The 25,293-nt window shown below is 42.1% G+C and overlaps 1 protein-coding gene across 11 annotated transcripts in view; it reads right to left on the reverse strand.

Moving 5' to 3' along the window:
* The window catches only part of PCNX1 (pecanex 1), a 79,915-nt gene extending 62,256 nt beyond the window's left edge, over nt 1–17,659 (reverse strand). For 4 of the 11 annotated variants that reach the window (XM_015864695.2, XM_015864694.2, XM_015864692.2 and 1 more), the window contains exons 1-3: nt 13,239–13,569; nt 5,968–6,176; nt 204–309 (exon numbers count right to left, since the gene is read on the reverse strand). In XM_015864695.2, coding sequence (XP_015720181.1) covers nt 204–309; nt 5,968–6,176; nt 13,239–13,391 — 468 coding nt within the window. In that variant the 5' untranslated portion in view covers nt 13,392–13,569. Of the gene's footprint in view, nt 1–203; nt 310–5,967; nt 6,177–13,238; nt 13,572–17,638 lie in introns of those variants that run through there. The other 7 variants (XM_015864685.2, XM_015864686.2, XM_015864684.2 and 4 more) reach the window with 4 other exon arrangements.
* Nucleotides 17,660–25,293: the final 7,634 nt, after the last annotated feature.

Below are 25,293 nucleotides of genomic sequence, written 5' to 3' on the forward strand. Positions count from 1 at the left end.
AATACTTCCTGCTGGGATAGTAGTTTGCCTCGTAAAAGCCAGCTGTTCTTAGAACACAAGACTGGATGAGCCATCTCAAACAAAGCAGTTAAATACAACAGGCAGACGAGTTGCTGATCTTAGCACAATCAAATACTGACACTAAAAATAAATAAAAATCAGCAATGAGTAATGGTCACAAAGCCAGCAGCAGCAATTCTCACCTGGTTGTTTGGATCTATTCCAGCATAAGAATTGCGTGAACTACAGCCAACAGGGGGAGTGGCTTCTCGAATGAACTCTGACATCTCAATTCCTCCACCAGGGTCACTAAGGGAAAGATTAAAAATAATTAACTTAGTAGTTAAACACATAAAATATGTCTGACTACACCGAGTCCAGATTTACAAACATTTTCTTGCTTTTCAAAATTCACAAGCTCAAGCATATCCCAGTATCTTAGACAAACACTGCTTATGTGATGCAGAAAACTGAAGTGTAACCAGAGCACCCCATACACTAGTAGAGAAGCTGCTTGCCTTGCAACTCCACTGCTAGTGGCCAGCACAAGGTATGAAGAATTAGGAACCTTGAGGGATTCTGAAATGCTGGCACATGAAATTTTCTCTGCAAGTGAACACAGATGTGTAACTTCTGGAACATCTGTCAACTGGAACATACAGAAATCAACCAACAGAAAAAGCACTCAACAACAGTCTTTCTAAAAGCAGGAGGAACTCAATTTGAAGTCATTTGCTGTTATGCAAATCAAAAAGATCTCCTTAAATTGTACCTTGGAGTAAAATTAAGCATGGGTTAACCAGGTAGCTGCATATCATCACTGAAAGCTATTGGAAAGGCAGGAAGATAGAGGCCCTAAGGGACTTTGCTGCTTGTCTGATATCGAATCATTACTTGTGTAGGTCACTCTGAAAGTAATGCCTCCTATTAATTTTGATGTAAACTACAACAGATACAAAGAGCACAACAGTGCCATTTGTTACTGATAATTCACAGCTATAAAACATTCCTTTTCAACACTGTCTCCACCATGAGCAATGCCTTTTCACCTGCAACAAACAAGAGCGCGCATGCCGGACTCAAACATCTCCACCAGCGGAGGTGACCCACTGTCACTTCCATTGAAACATACCACCCACTGCCTCACTGTGCTCACACCCACTGTTTAGTCTCCACAAACATCCAGCAAGAGCTGATTAATGTCAATGGGTACAATTTTTCCACAGGGAAGAATTCAATGCCACACCTTTGCTTCGGATGCACTTCCACATCAGATGCTGTTTTAACAGACTGCCCCTCTGCTGCCATTTGTCACATGGCAACAAAACCTAACGGAACATTTGCAGGAATGTTCAGCCTCTACAGCAGTACCACCAACAGTCATCTCTGATACTGTGGGCCAACACAATAAAACAGGAGGCATTACTTTTGAAGCAGCTCTCCTACGAGAGAAGAGCCACATACCCTACTAAGATATAATACATATATTATATCACACATATTATAATGTCCTAGTGATTTAAGCATTTCAAGATGTAAGTAAATATTAGTTTCAAGGTATGTTCTAGTTTTAAGAGTCTCTCAATAGGCTAACAGACCTGAAATACTGTTTATATTGTGGTATGGTGTTTCAAGCTGTTGTAATCTCACAAAGAGATAAATCACATTGGGGTTCAGCCTTAGGAACCATTCCAAATCATACACGAGTCCCCTAATCACATGCTTCTACAGGCTGAACATTCCTTCATCAAAAGAATAACAAAACAAAACGTCTGAAGTTAGGAATACACATCTGAAGTAAAAAATACTCAGCTCAAGAGTCAACCAGACATGAGTCAGCAGAACAATATGGCCCAACTTCAGCCAACTGGGGAGCTGCCACCATTTTGGTACAGCTCAGCAGCATGACACAGGCATGTTGTAACTGCTTGCTGTTTACCGAGCTCTCTCTGACCTAACCTTATCAATAATGCTAAGGAAGAATCAGGGGAAAAGAAAAATAAATGCAGAATTCAGCTTCTTTAGTTTCCATCAGCTTTAGATAAATATAGTATTCCCTACGTAAACATTTTTAGAACACTTAAGTACTTAATATAAAGTTAAGACTAAACTAAAAATCTACTCAATGTTGAAGTTCAACATACATTATGATGACAACTAGAGAAATAACAAATAATGCTTTCACAAAAAGATGAAGCTCCTTTCTTTTTTTAAATAATTTATTCAGAAACACTGCAAATGATTCAAGTACATTCTGTGAAGTAGGAAGAGTAAGTCATCAGGAATTAGCTTTCATGCATAGATCTGGGGAGGAGAGCCAGGGTGGGGGAAGGAAGCAGTTTCTGTTTTAAAATGAACCAGCAGATATCAGCACAAGCAACCATACAATCCAGCAACAGTCCATATAGGGCTGCTGTGTTCTGAGTTAGCACTCAAACAAATGGATTAACAAATGCTAATAACTAAAAAAACAATAACAGTGTCTGCAGGAACAAGCAGGAAGTACAGACTTCCAGTCTTAACCACTGTATGCATAGAAGATTCTAAATGCTCTTGTAGCCCAGAGCCCTAATAGTTGATTGCTGCCAGTATAGTAGCCATTTGTTCCTGCTATTAAGTCCTACAACCTAAAATTTTCTAACAGTTTGATGACTTCATATCCTAGAGCATGTACTACACTTAACAGATTTTGCAAGCAACCCAAGAAACAGAAGTAACCAAACTGAGGAGACTGAGTAAATTATGTCCAGCTAAGTGCAACTAAGACTGCAACACAGGAGGAATCCAGAACCTGCGCATTTACTACATGCAACTGTGAGCACCTCAGAGTCCACTTGAAAGTCCGAAGAGACTGCTAGCCTAAGGGAATTCAGAAGCTTAGTAACTGATTTAGGCTTATAAGCTAAAGAGGTCTGATGTTCAGACAGTGACTTTCAAGAGAGAACTTACAGCAGTTCTGACATCAGGACAAAGCAGAAGAAGGGTTTCATTCCTTATCTATTGAACACCTTTCTCTGTCCATAGACATCGTTTTGCTTCCTTCCAGCCTTCAGAGACACTAAATGTATTTCTTAATCATATGTACTTCAATTCGGTGATTCTGTGATCTTCTGGTAAGATGGGCAAGGGGTTAAAAACCCTCACCATTAACCTCCTCACTTTACTGGTTTCTGCTGGTACATAAAATAACCCAGTAACAGGCCTAATCAAAGACTGAGATTAGCCAGACTTGACCAGAAAAATGAGACCAGGCCAAAGATAAAGTTACAGCTGTAACAGGAGAAGGACCACAGCACTTATTGCAAATGCTAGAACAGACCAATTTCAAGCATTAAGAGACTTCCTGTAAAGCTTGAAGTGGTAATTACAACTTTTAAAAAGCCAAACAACTGCAAGGTCAAGAAGTCTGTCAGGCACAGAACTGCAAGGAGAAGAAACAGTGTAAGTAAAGCAAGAGTCGAAGACTTCCCGGCATTTATTTTTTTTTTAATTAAGTTTTCTTGCTCTACTTGTTTAAAGCAGACAGTTCTTAATTCAAAGGCAACAAATTAAGAAACCACATTCTCCTGATTTATATGGCAAAGTACAAGCAAAATTCGGCTCCCTCGCACTGATGGGTGTTGAGAACAGTGTCACCAAGTTAATGTCTTTTCCTACTGTGAATCATAGTAGTCACTGACACAAGAAGGAAGGCATTCATATTCCCAAAAGCAAGACTGACAGTTAGATGTTCAAAGATACGTATGTGGATCCACTGATACCTACCAGACCCCTGCAGTATTCCCTCAGTGCAGGATTAGAAGTTTGTATTCCTATTATTTATTTGTTTTAATGAAACCTCACAAGAGGTAAAGCGTAACTAACACCACCATGTCATATAAGTATTAAGTCATCAATTGCACGAGAAGTCATATAGAAGCAAGAAGACAGTTCTCATTCCTATCTTCTTCTTTCAAAGGTATTAAGTCAAGAATTTCATATTTGTAAGGAATAAAAGAAAATAATCTAAGGAAGAACAAATTGGTCTTTGCTTAATTATGCCAAAATTTTTTAAAAGGATGAAGTTGCCTTAGTTTGATCCTATTCAGAAACCAATGGGAACATAAAATACAAGAAGCCCATAGAAGTCTACAAATGATAGCATCCCATTTTTGTTAGAAACCTGGAATCCCCATTCACAGATAAACAATTAAAGCTCCAGAAAAAGAGCAGCAGACCTTGCCCTGTATCTCCTCTACTGGTTTGAACATTACCCCAAAATTCTTGAGAGCTTCCAGGTAAAGATTAGAATGTACTGCACATCCTGCTGACCAAAAAGCAACTTCGTAATTCTTGCACTGACCTTGTTCCCAGTTCTAGTTAAGAGACCTGAGAGTGGGAACAAGGATCATGTGAAAGTAAATGAAACTTCAGTTGGCAAGCAGGACACATGGCAAACTAACCTCAATATCCGAGATCACAAATACTTATAACGTAGTAAACTGGCCCACATCAACTGGTCCTCAGAAGAAATAGAACTTCTGGAACATCCATAACTAATTCACAATACCTCTAATTACCTGCCAAGCCCTGGCAACCCTTGGGGAAGCAAAGCCTACACAGCTTAGAAACAAAACGAAGAAAATAAGTCTACAGATCACATCTAACACATGCATTAGCAAGTCTGCATTTAAACAAAACAGACCACTAGTTTACTTTCATGAATTTTATTAAGCAGAAAAGGCATCAGTATACATTTAGGGTAGCACTGCACCGAAACATACCAATACAGCTTTAGTAGGAAGTATGGTGATCTAAATGGAGTTACAATTAAAATCAGCAGGTTCAGTTACCAAACACTGAATGGAAAGATGGTCAGGTTATAAAAGATTGATACAAGAAGTTACTGTATACCAGCTTTAAAGGAAACGAAGACAGATTTTGCTAATAATACTAAGCTGAGCACAGATACAGAAGAACATGGGACTCACTCCATGGAAGCTACTCCATATACACCAGGAAGTCCTTTCACTTTTATCCTGAACATTTTAAACACCACCACATCAATTTTAAGCATCCTGATACACAGAGTAAGAAGCTTCTTTTGATAACAGAGCTTCTTATAGCATATGCCTCCATCTAAAAGTTTCAGGGTTTTGTGTTGGTCTGTTTTTGTTTCCTTTTAAAAAAACAAAAACACAAAGGAAAGGTCTTCAAAAAGCTAAGAATTCAAGACTCATTTATTTCATGCAGTCTAACTCTTAAGAGGTCCTCAGTTATGCGGAGTTCAGCAGAGGTTTTGATAACAGAGCTCATAACACATACTGAGTTCAAACAGCCTTGCTGATGAGCAATCTTTTGCTCTTTTCTCCTCCACATAACCTGGTCAGAGAAGGGAAATCTCTTTTGATGATGGCAAAAGCAAAGATCTGTTGAAAGTAATAATTCCCATTGACAGTACTTCAGAATCATCATCTTCACTACTGAGCCGAACAATTTCAGAATCCCAAGATCCTAGGATAGTGTTCTCTCTGAATCAAGCCTACAGCTAGAGTGAAGTATTGTATGTGACCTGCTCTTGTAAAATGAAGCAAACTAAGTTCAGATTAGACATTTCTTTTATCACTAAAAACTTAGTAAGCTAGATTTTTAAAACCATGTCTACTGCTGAAATAATATTACTTGTTCTGGTTGTGTTCATTAGGTATTTAGCAGCCTAAAGAGCACACAATTTCCATATTGTTGTCTCAGTGCTTCCAACATCTTCCCACTCCTTTAAAGAAAGAACCACAAAGTTGACATGAAATCATCATTTCAAGCCTAAAATGAAAAAAAAAGGCTTTTTGTTTTTATATTAGACCTAATTAGCCTTCCAAAAAATCATGGAAATCTGCATCCATATTCTTGAGCATTTATTTCATCCACTACTCTAGTTACATAACTCTTCAACATTTCCAGCAGTACACATTGCATTGACAGAGACCTTACCTGGGTCCATTGCTGTCTTTCCTCTTGGCTGAAACACTGCTTTGTTCTGTTTTTGCACCCCTGTTCATACGCTCATTGGCATTCCTCTCCACAATTTCTCCCTCGTCGAGTGCCCTGTGCAAACGGTAGTTCACCATCTTCAAAACGATAAAGAGTGCTGCTATTACTGGGCAGTAGACAGCTACTATCATCATGGAAGAAGGAAGGGCCTTTCAAAAGAAAAGCAAAAGAAGTGTTAGTGAACATAAGGTCAAGCATTCATAATAATTATACTTACAGCTACCCTACTCCAGTTTTTTTTTAAAGAAAAGGGTCAGTTTGATAGCATTGTCAATGGGAGAAAACTACTTAGACTACATGTTTTGTCTTAGTTTTGTCAGTTTCCAACAGCTACTCTTACATGACAAGATACCCATCAGCCATGAAAGCCCAACTTTCCTCACTCACATACAAAAAAGATCAGCTTGCATTTGTGGCTCACACTGCTATGCAGCAATTCACACTAACCTACAACACCACGTGCTACAAGGGTTATTTATGCTGGACAGTTACATGCCCATGGAGAGACAGCTAACGCAGATGTTCTGAAGAGAATTTTTCAGTTGTGACAGAAGTGGCCAAAAGCCAAATAAAAAGCCTCAGTTCTAAATTCAACCTCTGAAACTTTTCTCTAAACTAAGACCTCACATCCAGCTCTTGCCAAGACCCACAAGGCTCTTACAGACCAGTCATCTCAGCTACAGGTATTAAGTGAAGTCTGACAGCTGTTGAAGAGAAGCGTATGGCATGCTAGTCAAACTTCCACTGTATGTTTGTATGTGTATATATATACATATACATATATATATATATATATATATATATATATATATACACACACACACACAGACACATGACAAACAGAATTAAACAGCATTTGCTATCCAGCACAATCATTAATTCAATAGACATGAAGATTCAGTGAACTGCCTATTTAGGTTTCCTACTGTACGACTAATTCCAGCTTGCTTCATCCACCTAGTCACTCTCACTTTATAAACATTACCAACAGAGGCATCTTTACAGCGACCAAAGTTCCATGCATATCTCACAGAAGCATGAGCAGAGAGTAGGACAGAAAGTCTCCTATATTAATACAAAGCTACTTCTAGTCATTTTAAAGAGATCTGATTAAAGCATTAAGATTCCTACATATTAAAGAGAATATTTGTCCTGAAAGAGCCATGAGTAATTTGAGCTATGACATAAGCAAAACCACCATTTGAATAGATCTCCAAATACAAAATACTGTAGTAACAAAGGGGAATAAAACTATAAACATTTTTTAATATTGTATCAATTGTGTGCAAAACCAACCCCTAATCTGGCTATTCACATTCTGGAAGGAAGCAAAAAACAATCAATGTAACATTTCTTAAGCCAAACATATAAATGAGTAGTTCATGCAGGCACATAAGCTCTGGCAAAATGGTTGGACTCAAAGATCTTTAAGGCCCTTTCCAACCTGAGCGATTCTATGAATCTAAATGTTTAAGCTTCCTGTACATGCTAAGCAGTCCGCTTCCAAATCACAAACTGAGTTCAATTGGCCTCTCCTTTACAAGCAGCCAGTGTTCTGAAGCCATTGCTGCACTCAGTTTAACACTAAATGACAGAAGTACAGACATGACTTTAATTGACTAACTCTATTTGGAGCACTCTTCAGTTTCTCCCCTCCATCCATCAGCAATGAAGTCACATACTGCATCCAGTTTACCATGTGGAATGCAAAATCTACATATTCTGTTGTGCTAAGGGAAGCTTTAAGAGTAAGTTAGAAAAAACATACAACATGAATACGGCTTGAATTAAACCCAATAAAGAATTAAAGGGTCCATTTTCTCCCTCCTCACATAAGTTTTCTACAGGATTGCAGAGAGTTAGGATTTATGCAATGAATTCCTATTTTTCATTCCTTGTGTTAATTCAGAATTGCTCCTCTCAGATAGGATGCATATTTTGGGAATTAATTTGAGCATGTCCAGCACACTCTACTATACGATCATACTTCATATTTAGGTCTTATGCTGTGGTACAGCAGTACTACCCATGGTGCCAGCAATTCATCTACATTCCAGCCTCAGGAACTACAGTGAATTCAAGCCAACCTAAACCACTGGTGCCTTCTCTACTTTGCCAGAACTTGGAAACATTCAGCTTCTATGCAGGGTCTTTTCTCCATGAGCCAAAACAAGTGAAAGTAACACTATTGATTGCACCCAGGTAGGTTCAGACTGGATGTTAGTAACAATTTCTTCATGAATAGGCTGGTCTAGCACTGGAACAGGCTGCCCAGAGAAGCAGGAGTCTCCATCCCTGGAGATACCCGAGATGCCTGGATGTGGCACTAAGGGACATGGGTTAGTAATGGTCCTTGGCAGGCCAGGCTGACAGCTGATTTGACACTGAAAGCCTTTTCTAACTTAAATGATGCTCTGATTCTATTTTGAGTTGCTCTTGACATTTTACCACATTTGAGGAGACCTGAGTAACTGGGTGTCCCGTACAATATCATCTTCAAGATTACAACAGGAACATTCAAGTCCTACAAATGCACAGCTAGGTCTTGTTTCAGTCGTTTTCACAAGTAAGAAAGCACTATTTTTTAATTTATTTTTTTAATCAGGCCCAGACAAAAACCTTGTTAGAACTTGTTCTCAGAGCAGTTATAAAGCTGTAGCTGCAACAGCATTCCAGAGAATTTCTGATTTTACTGCATATCCCTATGATCACTTCCATTAGCACCAAAGGCAAGAGTACACTCAACAGCACTAGTCACAACTGAAGCTCACATAGGAGAGAAGAAAAAGCTAGACATGACCATACAGAACCTGCCTGCTTTAATTACAATCTGTTGAAAACTTCAGGCACCCAATGTTTGAACAAGTCAAATAAATAGACAAACTCCAAGCTAAAAGCATTTCCCTGTATCATAAAGGGAAGTCATGTAGTATTATCAAAAACTGAAGAAGGAGCAGAATGGAGAAGACACAGACTTTCTACCACCTTTCCCTTTGAAGTTACTTTCAAAAACGGCTACCTTTAAAGACAATGTGATAAAGATAACTATATACAGAGAGTAAAGAACCTCACTCAGATTTTACTCTGAAGAACTCTTATTCAAGACATTATTTGGGTGTGTTCTTGAACTCGAATCACAAGCCTGCTGTGCTATTACCTCATTATTGGTCAAAAGCATGGTTCTGCCCTCTGCAACACACTGTGAGCTCCCATAACCAGCTGGACCAGTAGAAAGCTATCTTTAACTGGCAACCAGTGGTCTATTAATGTAGTTTCCTAAACATTAGGGTATAATGCAAAGCAGGTTATAAGAGTTATAAAAGAAGTAAAAAAATAAACAAGTAGTGAAGAAACTGAAGATAGAGAAACGCAGTTATGTTGTTTCTGCTAACTACTGGCTGCAAGGCCATCTCAGCTGTGTCAGGGTAGGAAACACTTGAGCATTCCTAGATTCCAGTCATCAACCAAAAAGCAGAAAAGAATCATAGAGTCATCAAAGTTGGAATATCTCTCTAAGATCATCCAGACCAACAATGCACCTATTGCTAATATTCCCCACTAAACCATGTCCCCCACTACAACATCTACATGTTTCTCAAACGCCTCCAGTGTTAGTGACTCCAGCACCCCCTGGGCAGCACATTCCAGTGCCTGACCACTCTTTCAGAGAAGTCAACTTGAATCTCCATGGTGCAACCTAAGGCCATTTCCTCAAGTACTATTGCTAGTTACATGGGAGAAGAGGTTGACTCTCACCTCACCACAACCTCCCTGAAGGGCAGCTGTAAAGAGCAATAAGGTCATCTCGAATCGCCCCTTCTCCAGACTGAACAATCTAATGGTCTAAAAAACCTTAGACCATTAGTTATGGGACTTTAAAATATTCCCACATAAACTGCAGAGATGTCTGTATCTGGAGTCAGCATGTCAAATACAAAACCACAAGGAACCAGACAGAATCATCATAGGTTGTGCTGCAAAGTTACAAAGAATTAAAGACACCTTCATGGATCTCTACAAAGCACTAGAGCTTTAGCTAGACATTACAGATATAATGAAGATCCCCAATTATTTTCAAATGAGAGGTGTGGGTGTTAGCTATTAAGAACATTCATAGCAAAGCCTTTCAGTCCAAATCAGATTTTATGTCCTTGCATAAAAGCAATATCAATCAAGCTTTCATTCAACAGTAACAGATGCCTTGTAAAGCACTCTGAAGACCAAGCATAGTGAAGTCAGTATTTTATAGACACAATCACACTGGAGAAGAAGAAGGAAGACTATCCAGGAGCAGCAGGTCTAGCTCTATCACCATTGTTTGTTTATTAACAGCCGGGGTCCTTAAGAACTGCTGATACCTGGAAGCACGTTCAGTTACAAGTCATACTGTATTTCGACAAAATCCTCAAGTGTATAAATGAAGCTTCTCGCAGACAAGAAACTCCGTGTAACTTAGAGCAACATGAGAAAAATGGATTCTCAGCATATATTTAAGTACTTAATTTCTGTTCAAGAAACAGTATCCATCTAAGATACTTCTAAGACAACTTTCACATGGAGCTGCATATTTATGACCTACTTCTGTAACTATGTACACAAAGCAGGAAATCGAATACCTATTAAGCCAACTGTTGTGTAAATGAGCTCCACTTTGACAGACAAGCTCCATAGGTATGAGCCCATCACCCCAAGCAAGGTACAGTCCTGGCTCTTCTTAACTCACTGGCAAAGTTTCCCTGCTGCCAGAGCCAAGACTTCATTCCCTGCTGCGCATGTGGTGGGGCTGAAGCAGCATTCCAACCAGGGGAAGCGCCTTGGCAGCCTCCTCCCTTCCCCTCCTCCCTGCAACAGTGATGCACAACACTGGCCTCTGGATTTAGGGTATCTTTGTTCCAACTTCACCACTCTATTTTGCAATCCGGTTGTACGATTTCCTTATGTTGTAGCATATTTGTTTCTCCTAGCTTGAGTTTTGAATTAGAATTAATAAAAAATAATTGGCTCATGACAGATACACAGAATAAGCACAGTTGAGCCTGGTACTAAATACAACTATCAAAACAGAATAGATTCAACTACTCTAGTAAGCAGTATTTTTGCGTGCATGCTGCCAAGCCACAGATCCAATAGTACACATGTACACAGCTTCACTTAGGCATACATTTCTCCTTGATTCTTTGTTATCTACAGGCTAAGTGTACAGATATGTAGGAGAAAGAGAATTCAGATTACAGTTACCTAAGACTTCTTAGAGAGTTCTGCTTATTTATGTATGTCCTACAGCCACTCAATGTTTACCCCTTTCTCTTCTGAAAAGAGTTCTAGAGGTGCTAAAGAACTAAGATGACCATCACAGTCCTGCCTGTTTAGTTTGTGTCTAGACAACACTTGAACTGCACAGGGTGGAAAAAGGGAAAACAGCCAAATATGATTCAATCTGCTTCTACTTGTGACTAATCTCCCTACTTATTCTCAGGGAAGTTGGCACTTGTTGCATCTTTAACTTGTCCTGAGTTATGAAGCAAGAGAACTTCTCTGACCTCAACAAAACCTGATGCAGCTTGCTTTTGCCCATCTTTTCCCTTTACACAAGAAACACATTTAAGCAACACTGAAGCTTACCCTATAGTACAGGCAACTGAAGCTTAACTGCTGCTTCAAGATCAGCAGGAGACTCAGTGCAAGTTCACACTAATCAGCCAGCAGACCTACACACAATAAAAGCCATACAGCCCCACCGATGCCTCAGTGTGTGCAGCATAGAGCTCACCTTTACGTGCAGCAAGAGAGCACTAATCAAATCAACTATTCCATCAAAACAGAAGAGCATCAATTCTGAAAAAGAGCTGCATTTGGGAGAAGGAGCCTCTTTGTTCCACTTGAAGTTCACTGTTTTTACTGAGAGTGGATCAGTTTAATAGGAAGTTTCCTCTAGCTGTTATCAGGTTAGTTTCAGAAGCCTCAGCCTGCAGTTTCATTACCAGCAGTATAAAGTTCTCAAACAAAAAGCCTTATAGCTACCGTTTCCAACACAGAAACGTGAATTAAGAGCTAAGCATAGAGGGCTGCGAATCTCCTCTTCTACAGCAACTATTTGTTAGTAGGAAGCATCTCACATTGCCATTTTACAAACTGCTATTTAACCAAGTAAATGCCTCCCCTAACAGCTCTACATTTCTACAACTGCATTCCCGCTGCGTTTTTTTTCCCTCCAAGGTCTCATTGACTAATCACAGCTTTTTCCACAAGGCAGTTTTCTCTTTGGCTGTCAGGAGCATTCAGAGCAGGCGAACCTGCAAGCTACAAGACTGGTCACACCACACTTGGAACGATCACACTGCTCTTCTGAGAAATCCAAAGCAAAATATTTATACTCCATAAACTGCACACAACTTAGATGGAAAGACAAGCACCAGCCAACAGGAAACGGCCTCCTTCTCTCACAACTGATCATACCTTTGCTGCATCTGTTCCAAGTCCAAATGTCAAGGGAACACCTAGGTTTAAAGGTCAGCATTATTTATTCTTTTTTAATAGCTTTGATCAAAGCCTCAGGTACGTTCAACACGGATTCTCCCAAACAGACTTTCTAAAGTTTGGATACCAGCAAAACGCCAAAGGAACTTTTCAGCACGGTCCAGAAATAGTAGCAGCCAGCACACCGTGCTGTGGTTCGATGAACTTTTACGTAATAGATCCTGAAGGCCATCCCTGCCCACTATCGAAAGCGATGAGAGAAAGTGATAGAACCATCAGCCAGAAATTCAGGTTCTGAGAACGTTCACTGCAATCGGGTGTTTTCCGGCGAGTTCAGGAGCGCAGCGTAGCAATGCCCACTTTACACATGAGGAAGCCGAAGGAGCAGCGGCGGAGACGGAAGCGCAGCTGCCTCGCAGGCCACAGCCAACACCCCCCCGCCGCCAGCTCCGTGCCCAGGCGCACCGTGTCCGCCCGGTGTGTGCAGCCCGCGGTCGCGGGTCGGGCAGCACCGCGGGCAGGGGTCGGGCAGCACCGCGGGCACGGGTCGGGCAGCACCGCGGGCACGGGTCGGGCAGCACCGCGGGCAGGGGGCGCGCGTGCGGCGGCCCCGCGGTCCTTCCCGCCCCCCGTATTCCCCCCCCCGCCGCCGCGCTGAGCGCCCGCCCCCCGCCGGGCCCGCCCGCCCCGAGGCCCAGGGGGCCCCGGTCCCGCGGCGGCCCGCGCTCTCTCACCATGTAGAGGGTGAAGGGGAAGCCGAGCAGGAAGAGCCACAGGTAGAGGTGTAGCGCGTTGACCCCGGCGCCCTGGTGCGGGTCCTGGTACCACCCGCCGCTCAGCGCCGCCCACACGCCCTGGCGCAGGATCTGCAGCACCTGGGAGCCCATGGCGGCCCCGCTCCGCCGAGCCGGCCCCGCTCTATCCGCCCTGGGAGCCCGGGCAGAGCCGCGCACCGCCCGCGCTCCGCGACAGCCCGCACGGCCGCAACCGCAACCGTCGCCGCCGCCGCCTCCCCAGCAACGCCGCCGCCATCTTATGTCCGGGCCCCGGGCCGGCCGCCCGCCCCCGCGCCGCCGATAGACCGGCAGCCCTTGCGGCAGGGGACGCCTACCCCGCTCTCTGTCGCCGGGGAGGGACGACGCTGCGGGGGCGGGGGCGGCCGGTACTGCGCCTGCGCGAGGGGAACCCGCCGCCTTCATCCCCAGCGGGGTGGGCGCAGCGCCTCCTAGCGGCGGGAGGAGGGCGACGCCGCGGCCGTTACCGCCGTCAGCGGGGCACGAACCCCAACCGCAGGGCCCCGCTGCTGGCCGCACTGCCTGGGCTCTGTGGAACACGGGATTCCTCTCTGGCTCGGCCCCAGTGCGGCTCATGAGCCTTCTGCGTTGTTAGCTTAGGACCCCTCCATTTTCTAGAGCTACAACCACTTGGGGCTTTTCTCCTCAGCCAGTGGCAGCAGAGCACGGTGATACCACAGAATGACTGGAAAAGACCTTCAGGATCACCACATCCCATAGCAAACACTTGAGTTGACTAAAATGGAAGCACACCATGCTTAAAGCCCTTCCATTTGCTGTCAAGACCCAGTTTCACCAAACAGTGCCTTTCCCCATTCTGTGCCCAACACATGTAAAAGAAAACACAATTGTTTGGATTTCTTTCCAGCTTTTGCCAAGGAAAATGGCAACTCAGCTTCCAGATGGCTTTTTGTGGTAGGCTGTTGGTGACAATCATGTCCAGGGCTTTGTAGCTTTTCCTTTAAGTAAGTCCTCAAAGCCATGCACCAGCTAGAAAGAAAGAAATGAGTGAAAGACTCCTGAGAGCAATGCCAAGCAGGGAAGGGGGGTTGTCTACTCATCCATAGGGACTGAAGACATAATGCTGAGGATCCTTCATTAAATTTCCTAACTCCAGCCACTATCTGGGTGAAAAGTAGCTTTGAAGGCAGGCTAAGATACTATCTTTGCTGCAGCATAAGGATCTCACACAGGTTTTGTCCTCACCCCCATGTCTACTCAATAGGTTCAAGACTGCAAGCTCACAGTCATCTAGGCCACTGCTAAGGAGGAACTGCAGAGCACAACACCCAAACAAGCAGCCGTGACTCATGATGAGCATGTATTTGGGCTTGTGTTTTCAAGAGACTCTGCTACTGGCACAGCCTCCCCTCTGTTTTCCTCCCAGCAGTTAGGTAGCCAATAGCAGCATCTGGCTATTCTTGGAAAACCAGAAGATAGAAGAGACTGACTCAAAACAGATGTAGATGATCTATTTTTTTTGTTTGTTTCCCCAGCAGGAAAGTAAGGAGAAGGAGTGGATGCAAAACCCCAACCATGATCGCTCTCTTCCCAATATAAACAAAGGCATTTTTTACTTCATTGTTTCAAGGAGAGCATTTTTGAATATGTGGCTGCTCATATTGAAAAGGAACTTTTCAAACAGCTTTGAAGTAGGGGCAGAAAGAAGGATGTGTAAGAGGAGGGGGGAAAGAAAACAATAAAAACAAACCCAGGAAACAGAAAAGCTAAATGGAGGTTTTTCATGTGTGAGGGGAGAGCATTCCCTGTGTTGGGATAAAGCCAGGCATGGCAAGCATCACCACTTACTGTAGGCTGAGAAGAAAAAAAAGAAGAAAAATCAATCAAACAAAAATAACCTCGCAAACTATGAAGCCTATGCTTCACTCCATCGTTTGCCAAAACACCTTTTAGAATTACAAACACAGCTGTTAAGAGATGAAGTTCTTAGGATGTGTTATCCATAAATACACTGTGATAATGTAACCATCAGGATTATGGAGCGTTAGTTCTTCCAGCAGCTGTTTCATTAACATTACGTAAAAACCGTTCACCTTCTCCACAAAAAGGGGGAAAGAAGGATAGCATTCATTAATAATGTGTCTGAAGGCTGCACTGAATGCAGTAAAAACATTTATGCTTCTGTTTAGAGGCCACTGATTGAATCTGGAGAGATTAGCCCCAGCCTTACAGTAATGATTCATGTTAAACAGAATCCCTGTGTGACAGGCTGGAATTCCCTAGCCCTCCTCCTGCAATATTACTGGCTCAACCGTGATGCACAGCAGCATAACCTAGTTCAGCACAGATAGCCCTGCTCGAGAGAACTGGATCCTGGGAATATTTAGACTGAGTCGAGTAAAATAAGCAGCAGAATCTGATGTGCTTGAGAGGACAATTAAATCCCATTGTTCAGCTGCTTAAACGCAGGCAGGCTGAAAACATTAAGACACAAGATGGAAAATAATATTATTGCAATCCAACCATGCTTGAAGGTAAAACTGATAATGAACTTGGTAGGCATCATTAATAAAGTAAGGAAAAAAAAAAATCATGATTAGGTTTTAAGGAAAAAAAACAAAGCCCATCAAAAACAGCATAGGAAAAGTGAAGAGAAACAGTGCATCTGAACAGAAAGCAGCAGGAGTATTCTCAGACTATGTACTGAGCCTCTGCAATCCAACAAATAAATGGCTTATCTTCTGTGCTCTGCTTTAGCCTTATAGTACTTCTTCAGGATGAATGTTATTCCCTGCTCAGGAAGAGAAAAAAGAAGTGCTGTAGGAAAACTAGAGCTTGATACTGGTGAAGAGTGAACAATTTTTAGATGAAATATTGAAGGGGAGGCACTAAGGCACTCAGATGATTTGAGTGCAAACTATTTATCTCCAGAATTTCTCTTATAAATTATTATGCCAAGACTGAGCCAGAGGAGTCATTTCACTGCATAAGCCAGCACTGTGCAGGAACAGACCAACTCAAAACTGCAATTGTTATTTTGGCCAGAAAATACTCTTAATCCTCACATTCTCAGTACACGATCAAGCATCCATACAACTGCAGGCTATTGTGAAGACTTCCATAGTACGTTAGCATTACTGGTTCTCTTTGCATATCTACAGATATGGCTGTTTGGACTCAGCCAAGGAAGAACCATCTTTTAATCATAACCAGAAACACTTCATGCCACACTCCAGTGGGTTGAAAGGGCATTTGCAAAATCAGAGCAATGCTATATGTGGTGCACGATAAAAACGGAGGCTATATAAAATACTCAGATGACATTATCACAATTTCTTGACTGACCTTATAAGCACACTTTTTTCTTATTACAAGAATAAGAAGTTAATCCAAACTAACACACAAATCACCGAAACCTGTCACAAAACTGCTTTAATGCACTGTCACTGCACAAAAAGCAATATTGCAGCATGTTTTGGACCACTGTTTTTACCTTAGCCTTAGTCTCTCTCATCTTTGCATTTGAGGAAATTAAGCTTTACACTTTTTCCTCCAGACACCTTTTGTGGAATACCCAAAACTATCATTTTAAAATTAAGCTAAAGAAAACTCCTAAGCTTTATGACTGTACAGAGTAGCTGATTAGGACAAGAGGTCAAACAGAAAGTTCCAAAATATATTTTACCTACATTGTGTGGAATTCATTGTCTGTAAACAAGCATGTGATTGGCATTTCCTTGTTATTTTCATTGCAGTAATCAACACAGTTTGATACCAAGCTGTAAGTAGCTCATAAAACAATCAGCAGAAAATAAGTAAAACACTAATTTACTGCTTTACAATTAGGAGAGTCAGTATTTCTAGCCTCCATGCTGGATACAGTGTTTGTTTTCAGATGAAGATTGACAAACTAGGCCTTTGTGGCTCATTACCAACTTTCATTTACTTGTCCCTATTGATTCCTTGTCTCAGGATCTATAGCTAGACAGCAGCATTACTACCCTAACTCAGACCCTGCTGACACACATTTCTTAGTATGGTTTGGACGCAGTGTCCAAAGCTACAACTCTGACAGTTCATTATTATTATTTTTTAAGACAAAAGTCAATTTCCCATGCAGTTTATTAGAATAACTTGTGATAAATGTGTTTTATTCTCCCATTACCTCATATGAGAATTAAGAAATAGACTTATTTACAAGGGTGATAGCAAGCAAACGTTAATTTTACAATACTATTTGTTAGCCTAGTTTCACTGTAAGGTAGATTTTATTAAAAACAACAACAACACCTGATTTTTAATTGTAGTAAATTGGTTTTCAACAATACAAGTCCCCCCTGAAGGTGTTGCCATCACCTTAGCATCTGGTTGCAGCTTACCTGCTCTTCTTACAGCTTTTAAGGAAACATCTAAGTAAGAGTCAGATCCTTTCACAGACTCCACTCCCCTCTCAGCAGCTCTGTTCCCTGGTTCTCCAAAACCTTCCATAACAAGTCACACCAGATACAGTCTTACTCATAGGAGTATCACACTGATACTCAGCCCTGTACGTTACCCCTGCTCCCACCTGGAATACAGCCCCTTTAGAGACAGCAGGGAAAGCACACACATTCTCCAGCATTTCTGCACATATCAGGCAAAGATTTAACAGCAGAAAGGTTACATGCCAGGAGACCTCCTCCCCCTGCTGTGCTGGTATGTTATTACTCACCACACAGCACAGCCCCAAGTGTGCACCAGGGTACAGCCTGCACCCACCTTAATCACAACCATGGCACATTGTGCTCTCCCAGCTCCAGCTGCCCCTCACGGAGACAGCCTGCCCCAGCAGCCCTGGGCTTCTCCCTTAAAGTAGAACACCACACTTCTTGCCCTCAAATACCTAGAAACAGCATGGGGGGGAAGTGTTTCATTTCCTTCCCCCACCCAAATATGTCTAAGACTAATAGATCTCTGTAGTATTTCACAGTGCTGCTCAGGGAGAGATCAATGCTGTAAGCAGAGGATTCTAATTACTGATCTGCAAACAGCTGAACCATGAAGCTCTCAGTACCATTAACCCCTGCTCCTGCAGTTTCTCTCAGCTGTGGGCTGCATTTTTTGAGTGCTAAGCTTCTTTTGTACTCTCTCTGAGCCCTGTGGTTTTCTCAAGACAAAATACACAGACCAAAGTAAGATTCTTCCCATACAAGAGCACTTATATCAGTTTTTTATTATCAAGGAGTGCTTAAAGGGGAAAAAATGTTTGAAACGGATCCACATGGACAAAGAAGTCCCATGAGAGCTAAGGAAAACATTATTCTTACTAACTCGATGATAGCACCCTTCTGGCCACTAGAGCAACAGTATCTTCACCTCACCTCCTTACCCTTCATTGTCTATAAACTGCCTCAGCTTCCAGCAGGTAGGTGGGCTCCAGTTTCACTATTCTAACCTCTTCCAGCTGCTTCAACATGGCTGAAAAACCAATTGGAATGGCTTAATGCTCCCACTGCCAGAGTAAGAAAGCAGTTTTAAAACAAAATTTAATCCTAAGGATGATTCTGGTAGTGTTTCTTGAAAGAAAATTGTAGCAGTGTCCACTTTCACATCACGGGGCCTAATTCTGTGAACACGTCCATGCAGAAATCACATAGAGAAGTGTCACTGGCATCCCAATGACCACAAGGTCTCTGTGAACAAAGAGATGTTTGCTAGCATTACTGGTACAAGAATTGCCTAAAACCACCATGGAGATGAAGCATAATAAACAAGGCTAAAATTAGAATATCCAAACACTGAGCTGACAGTATTTTAGCAGCATTTATACCACATTCTTTAAAGTACAGCACAGCAGTTCCTCACTGTAAGAAATTTCTACCAAACAATGATTCATGATGCCACTGGGATAAAATCCTAATTAAGATCTTTGTTCACAGTTAAAACTCTCTGTCTGAAGTATAAAGCTCCCACAGCACAAGGACTAGTCCGTCCGTGACCATCTTGTACACTTGAAGGGTTTCCTCTCTCTTACAGCTGTTTCTAACCTTTAGAATTGGTGAGTTAAGCTTTTAGAACTGGTGAGTCCCAGCCTAGGAGAGGGTTTCAGTTTCCACTACATTGTCAGAAAGGAAAAACTTAAATATTAAATGCAATACAGACTTCAGGGCAATGAAATGAGGCCAAAATTAGAACTCCCAAGGAAGCAGTGTGAGAAATGTTGGAAGAAGAGTCATGAACTGGCTGTTTTATCATCAGGCACATAACTCTGTATTATCCACAGAATATATGGTGTCTTGCGCAGCTAAACGAGCCAAAAATACGTAGGCACAGAGCACACGGTAGGGAGATTATAGCAGTGAGCTGTGCAGGAAGCCATGGCAGTGTCAGTGTGGTAACGCCTGTGGAGAAGCTGAGAGTATGTTAATCTGCAGAAACTGAGGAAATCTGCAGAATAACTAGTGACGTTGCAAGGTGAAAATGTTGTAGGCAATATAAGTCACGATTTCATCTGGCTGGATTTCACATACGTACCAGGGCCTGCCGAGGCAGGCTAATTCAGAGGCCCTGAAGCCTCATCAGTCTCCCTAAATCTCCCTTGGATTTCATCTTCGTTCTGAATAAACAGAACACTAACTTCACATTTCTGTCTGATTTCAACGCCTTTCCTAGCTCTGTATGTAAGACTCCTCAGTGAATACAGCCTTGTCTGAAGTGGAACATGGCAGTGACTGTGTGCTTTAGTAGGAGGTGTGAAGAATAATTTTGACATTCAAGACTATTGGAAACAGTATGTAATTCATTGCCTCGAGGTGGAATGTAGCCATAGTTAACAACTTAAATCTGAGAAAAGAACTACAGAATTTCAGTCTTAAATCCCTTTTGGAAGGTAGCGTTGCTGGTCACATACTGCTTCAGCTCTCGTGTAGGTCGGCCTCAGAAGAAGCAGTGCCATATTTATAACAACCAAGTTTAAACTCCCAGATATGTCTTATGATTTATACTGGCAAGAAATCTCAGCTACATCACAAGATTGGCTCCTTCCCATATTCTTTTTGTTCTCTGGAGGTCTCCCAGATAACTATTGAGCAAGCCTGACCTGCTTAGTATAGAAGATCTGATGAAATCATACCAAGGTGATCGGACTATTTTTGCATTTGCTTGAATTGGCAATGCCTGAAGGTACAGCTGACAGATTTCAGAATGTGAAAATGATTAATCCAGGGGAAGTGCACCACTTAATGGCAGATCTAACTAACCTGGATTCCAGCAACTCTTCAAAGAGCATTTTAAAAAGAAAAGCCACGTGAACGACCAGTGAGTAACATTCCGTGAATCACTGAAGCACAGACTCTGGCTGTCCCTGATTTTCATTCCTTTCTCCCTAGGCCACAATTTTACGAAGCATTAGTTTAGGGAAGGCATCCTACAGCCACACCACTGCACAAACCAAATGAATTCAGGCATACATACAACAGAGCAAGGCAAGCCCGAAGGAGGTGTGATGAGAGCTTTATTAGAGAGGACATATGGTTTTTAAAGGAAAAGTCTTCAGCAGCCAGCTGGAGGTGGCATAATTATTCATCAGGAAATCAACAGCGACTACAAAGATCTTCTTCCCCTGATGGCCTAAAGATTCCTTGCAGTCATTCGACGGACAGCTGGTTTTAACCTACCCTCTGCAAATGGCTTTTCATAGTAAACAGAGGTAGAAGAAAGCTCTTAGTGTCAAAGAAAACAGAAACATACACACTACCTGACTTCTCCCCACACTCCCTACTTCCAGCTCGCTCTTGGCTACAACTCAGTAAGATGGACCCTGTGAACATGGAGCACACCCATGCATATATACAGACCTGTGTGCTCATGCACATGTATAAACACAGCCCAGGTTCTGAAACAGCACCATTTTTCATGCAAATATTTTTTTCAACTGCATTAGCTGACAGTCTTCAGCCTGTTTTTAAAACCAAGCTGTGTTTCACTTTCTACATTTATCCCTTTGCTCCTGAGGCTGCCATTGGCATCCTTTGCACTCATTCATGCAGGTAAGGCTTGATGATTATTATCAGTAGTGGCACAACAGCACCATAGCAAGTGGAGAACTATACACAGCCAAGAAAAGTGGACTTAAAAACAGATTTTGCATGATTCAACTCAGCGTTATCTGTTAAGACATACTGATACTGCTGTATTTGTTGGTTATAGCCTTTTCATCTGGAAATGAAAGCAACTTGAAAAGCTGCTCTCCTTAGTTCCCTTACATGGGTTTCAACACTATTGGAAATCAATGGACTGATTTACTCGGGTTGACCAAGTAAATCACTGACAAAACAGCACCCAGATCTACTAGGACCCAATCCACTAAACAGAATGAGCATTTGTACAAACCACACTTCTGTAGAGCCAGTACTACACAAGTGAGCTTTTTCCTTCACAGACGAGTCAGTGGGATGAAACAGGCTATTCATTCCTCCTCTGCATTTGTTTGTCATACGAGATTGTTCCCAGCTTTGTATCAAGAGCAGAGACTAAACAGAGCAGTAGCAGTAGAGTTTACAGATGAGAGAAATGCAGGCAGGTTCATTCCAAGTCTTGGCCAGCCAACAGGTTTTCCTACAAACACTGCTTCTTAGTCCAACCCTTCTGTGGAAAAACTCACAAGAGACACTGAGAGAGTGTGAATCTAAGAGGGAACAACACTTGGCACAGTTTCTTCCTGACCACTTGCACAGGAATGAGGGATGCCCATCATGGATCAGCTTGTAAATCTCTCATGGCAGATTCCTGGGGACTGTCAGGCATCCAGAGGGATCTGTGTTTCCCAAGGCCACTTGCACAGACTCCTCATGCAGCTGCTAGGCTCGTGGCTCCAGGTTCAGCTCCAGAGCATTGTCCACATTAGAAGCACTGGCCTATTTATTTTCTTGGTGCATTCTTTATCAGTCCTTGGCATGGAAAGAGATGTTCAGCCCCAGGGAAATCTTTGATGGGTTTAGCAATAAAAATGAATAGGGAAAAGACAGTTAAAGAACAAAGAAATTAGACAGAGGTATGTGATGCTGATGCAGTTACTTTCATATTTCTGACCACATCTGCCTGGGAAACAAATAACCTTTTTCTGCTCATAGGTCTTCCTAGAATAGCGATGACTTCAAAATGGCTTGGAAACGCTTTTCTGGAGATAAACAATAGAAATGATCTAACATTAAAAATAGCCCTAAAGTTAAAAAAATAATAATCAGAAACGACTTTGAAACAAAGGAAGGGTGGAGTAGGAACCCCTTTGTGGAGAGATTCTTACTCTGTTCATTCTGCTCCTGGAGCGCAGCGATGCCAGGTGAGGTTGCATCAGGAATCTGTAAGCTACATGCCCACATCTGTTAATTAAAAATGTTCTGAACTTGACAGGAATTAGTGAACCTCACTGCAAAATTGTGGAGCTGTTAAAATTAGATTGTGAGTGATTTATCTTTTCACCATTGTTTCAGCATGTGACACGACATGAAAAGAGGTTTTGTTGCAAACAGCACTTGAATCAAAAAAAAGCTATTTTGCTGTAGAAAATGTACTTCCAAGATTTAATTCAATACCGAGTGTTACACGAATCATATGAGAAACAGTCTTGCTGTGGTAACAGCACAATTAAACACAGGTGGCCAAAATATTTTGTCTCTTGGACTGAATTTTGAATTTCTGGTATACGCTGCTTCTTCACAGTTTTGTTAGTACCAATGCAGCTACATTCTTGCTTGTAAATCTTTAAACGGTGAATAATGGAAAAGAAGCAGAACCTTCCAAATTTAAAAGAAAAATAATAAAAAAGTCAAAGATTCAGGCATAATTTTGCTAGCTATGAATTGAAATGCATCTTTACTCATAATTATAATTTCTACTGACATCAGGAAATCAGAAACAATTTAGATTTGAGGGATATGAATCTTACAAGTGAAAAGCTCAGAGTTCACAGTCACGCAGCTTTTCTCTGCCTTCCCTTCTGCCTTGCACCTGACAACACATCTAAACACCACATACTTTCTCCAAGACTTCTGTGTGACTAGCAGGCCTGCTAGGAGCTTCTGGCAGATGCTGTGCCTAATAGCTAATTGCATCTCTTGTTTCTGTGAAACCCATCAGCTCATAAACTTGGAGACAAGTGCTTAATGTTGTCAGATCTGCTCATAAGCACAACAGATAGATTGCAAGGGACTGAGCTTAATGGAGTGATGGAAGAACATCAGCTTCAGGCTAGAAGTGTTTAGTAGGAGAGGGACTGATATCTCTGGAATATCCATCAAATTTGGTTAGCTAGATTGACTCGCAAGGAAATTATGTAGGAGGTGGCTTCACAGGCAGCGTGTGTGGCCTTGTATAGTCTAGAGGAAAAACAGATTGCATTATTAAGAGCTTATCCTTCGTAATAAAGCCTCACTTCTTCTTCCCGCTGATTAGACACCAACTGACATTCTTGTTGCTATCATTCTTTCTAACGCTCTATCCAAAATAAGGATAAAATTGCACTGAGAGTCATTCAGCTTCTGTGCATAGAAACCTGGTTGTTATTGTGTCCTCTGAATCAACTGGTAGCAGAGCTGAGGAAGAAGCCAGGGACCTAGATATGTATGTAGTTACTTCTGAATTAAAATTAATTCAAACTTTTAATGAAAGTGAATTCACCTGCACTTTTTAAGGAAAAGTAAAAAGTTCACATCCCAAATGCAAGTCTTTTCTTCTTTTTTTAACCATGCAACACTCACAGTTTAAACGATTAAAACAGTTAAACTAGAGAGCAAACAAGAACGAACTGAACTAAGATTCGATTTCAGAATGAAAGCAGTTCTGAAAAAGAACTGAATAAAAAGCATGGTGAAGAAGGTAAGAAGAATGGACCATGAGAAGCAGCCTCGGTATCTAATGGGAGTCTATAAGAAAGAGACCCTTTAGTGAGAGCTGTCGTAATAGGACAAGGGGAAATGGTTACAAACTAAAAGAAGGGAGATCTAGATAAAAGTTTTAATACAATAAGGGTGGTGAGGCCCTGGCACAGGCTGCCCAGAGAGGTCATAGATGCCATATCTCCAGAGAGGGTCAAAGTCAGGCTGGATGGGCTCTCAGCACCCTGATCCTGCTGTAGGGGACCTTGTTCATTGCAGGTGAGTTGGGACAGATGGCCTCTAAGGGTTCCTTCCAACATGAACAATTTCATGATTCCCTGAACCTTCTAAGGAGGAACAGGGTGCTGAGGTAAACCTATGGACCCAGTCCTTCCAAGCTTCCCATGGTCCTTGATGAGGTTGGCTCAGTCACGTTGCTAGTAACTAAGCAAGTGAATAGGGTTTTTTATCCTGCTGTGGGCACCCATAACCTCGTGCAGCAATTAGACAGAACAATACAAAAAGAAAGGCATTACAACAGCGGTGTAACAACAAAAGGACCAGCACAATAGAAAGGCAAAGGGATGGGAAAAAGACTTCTTGCCCGTATCAGAACACTCCAGATTCACAGGGAAAAACTCCACCAAGGATGGAAGTCTAACCAGAGATCCTTCCCCAGTGGCAGTCAGCCCTTAAATGAGGTCTGAGAGGTGCTGCCAGGCTCCATGCCTTCTGGTCACACAGCTGAATCACCTTCACCTGTGCTCCCAGGGCTGACCGGGTCCTTTCCCCAGGTGCTCCATTAGTGATTCAGGCTGTGATTAAGCCATTCCCATACACCTCCTATCTCACATATGCCCTTCTATATATTGTGCTATGCCCCAGAGTGCCCCATCATCGCTGGGCACATGCAGGGCTCAGCAACCTCTCGTCAACGGGTGAGATTTGGGCAGGGTGAGGAGCTGTGCCTGCCGTGACTCACACTGCCTCATTCCTCCAGGGTTGCGCAAGTTGCTTATTTTTTTCCAGAGTAAGATTTTCTTCCACATTCTTTCTGAGATGTTGTTTTCCTTCAGTAAAAGTGCCCGCCTTTGTGACGATCTTACCCAAAGCGTGCAGGAAATTAAATAATGCAACCTGGCCGAGAATCAAGGACCCGTTTTCTCAGGGGGAACAGGAAA

The sequence above is a fragment of the Coturnix japonica genome, chromosome 5, assembly GCF_001577835.2.
Source record: "Coturnix japonica isolate 7356 chromosome 5, Coturnix japonica 2.1, whole genome shotgun sequence".
NCBI lineage: Eukaryota > Metazoa > Chordata > Aves > Galliformes > Phasianidae > Coturnix > Coturnix japonica.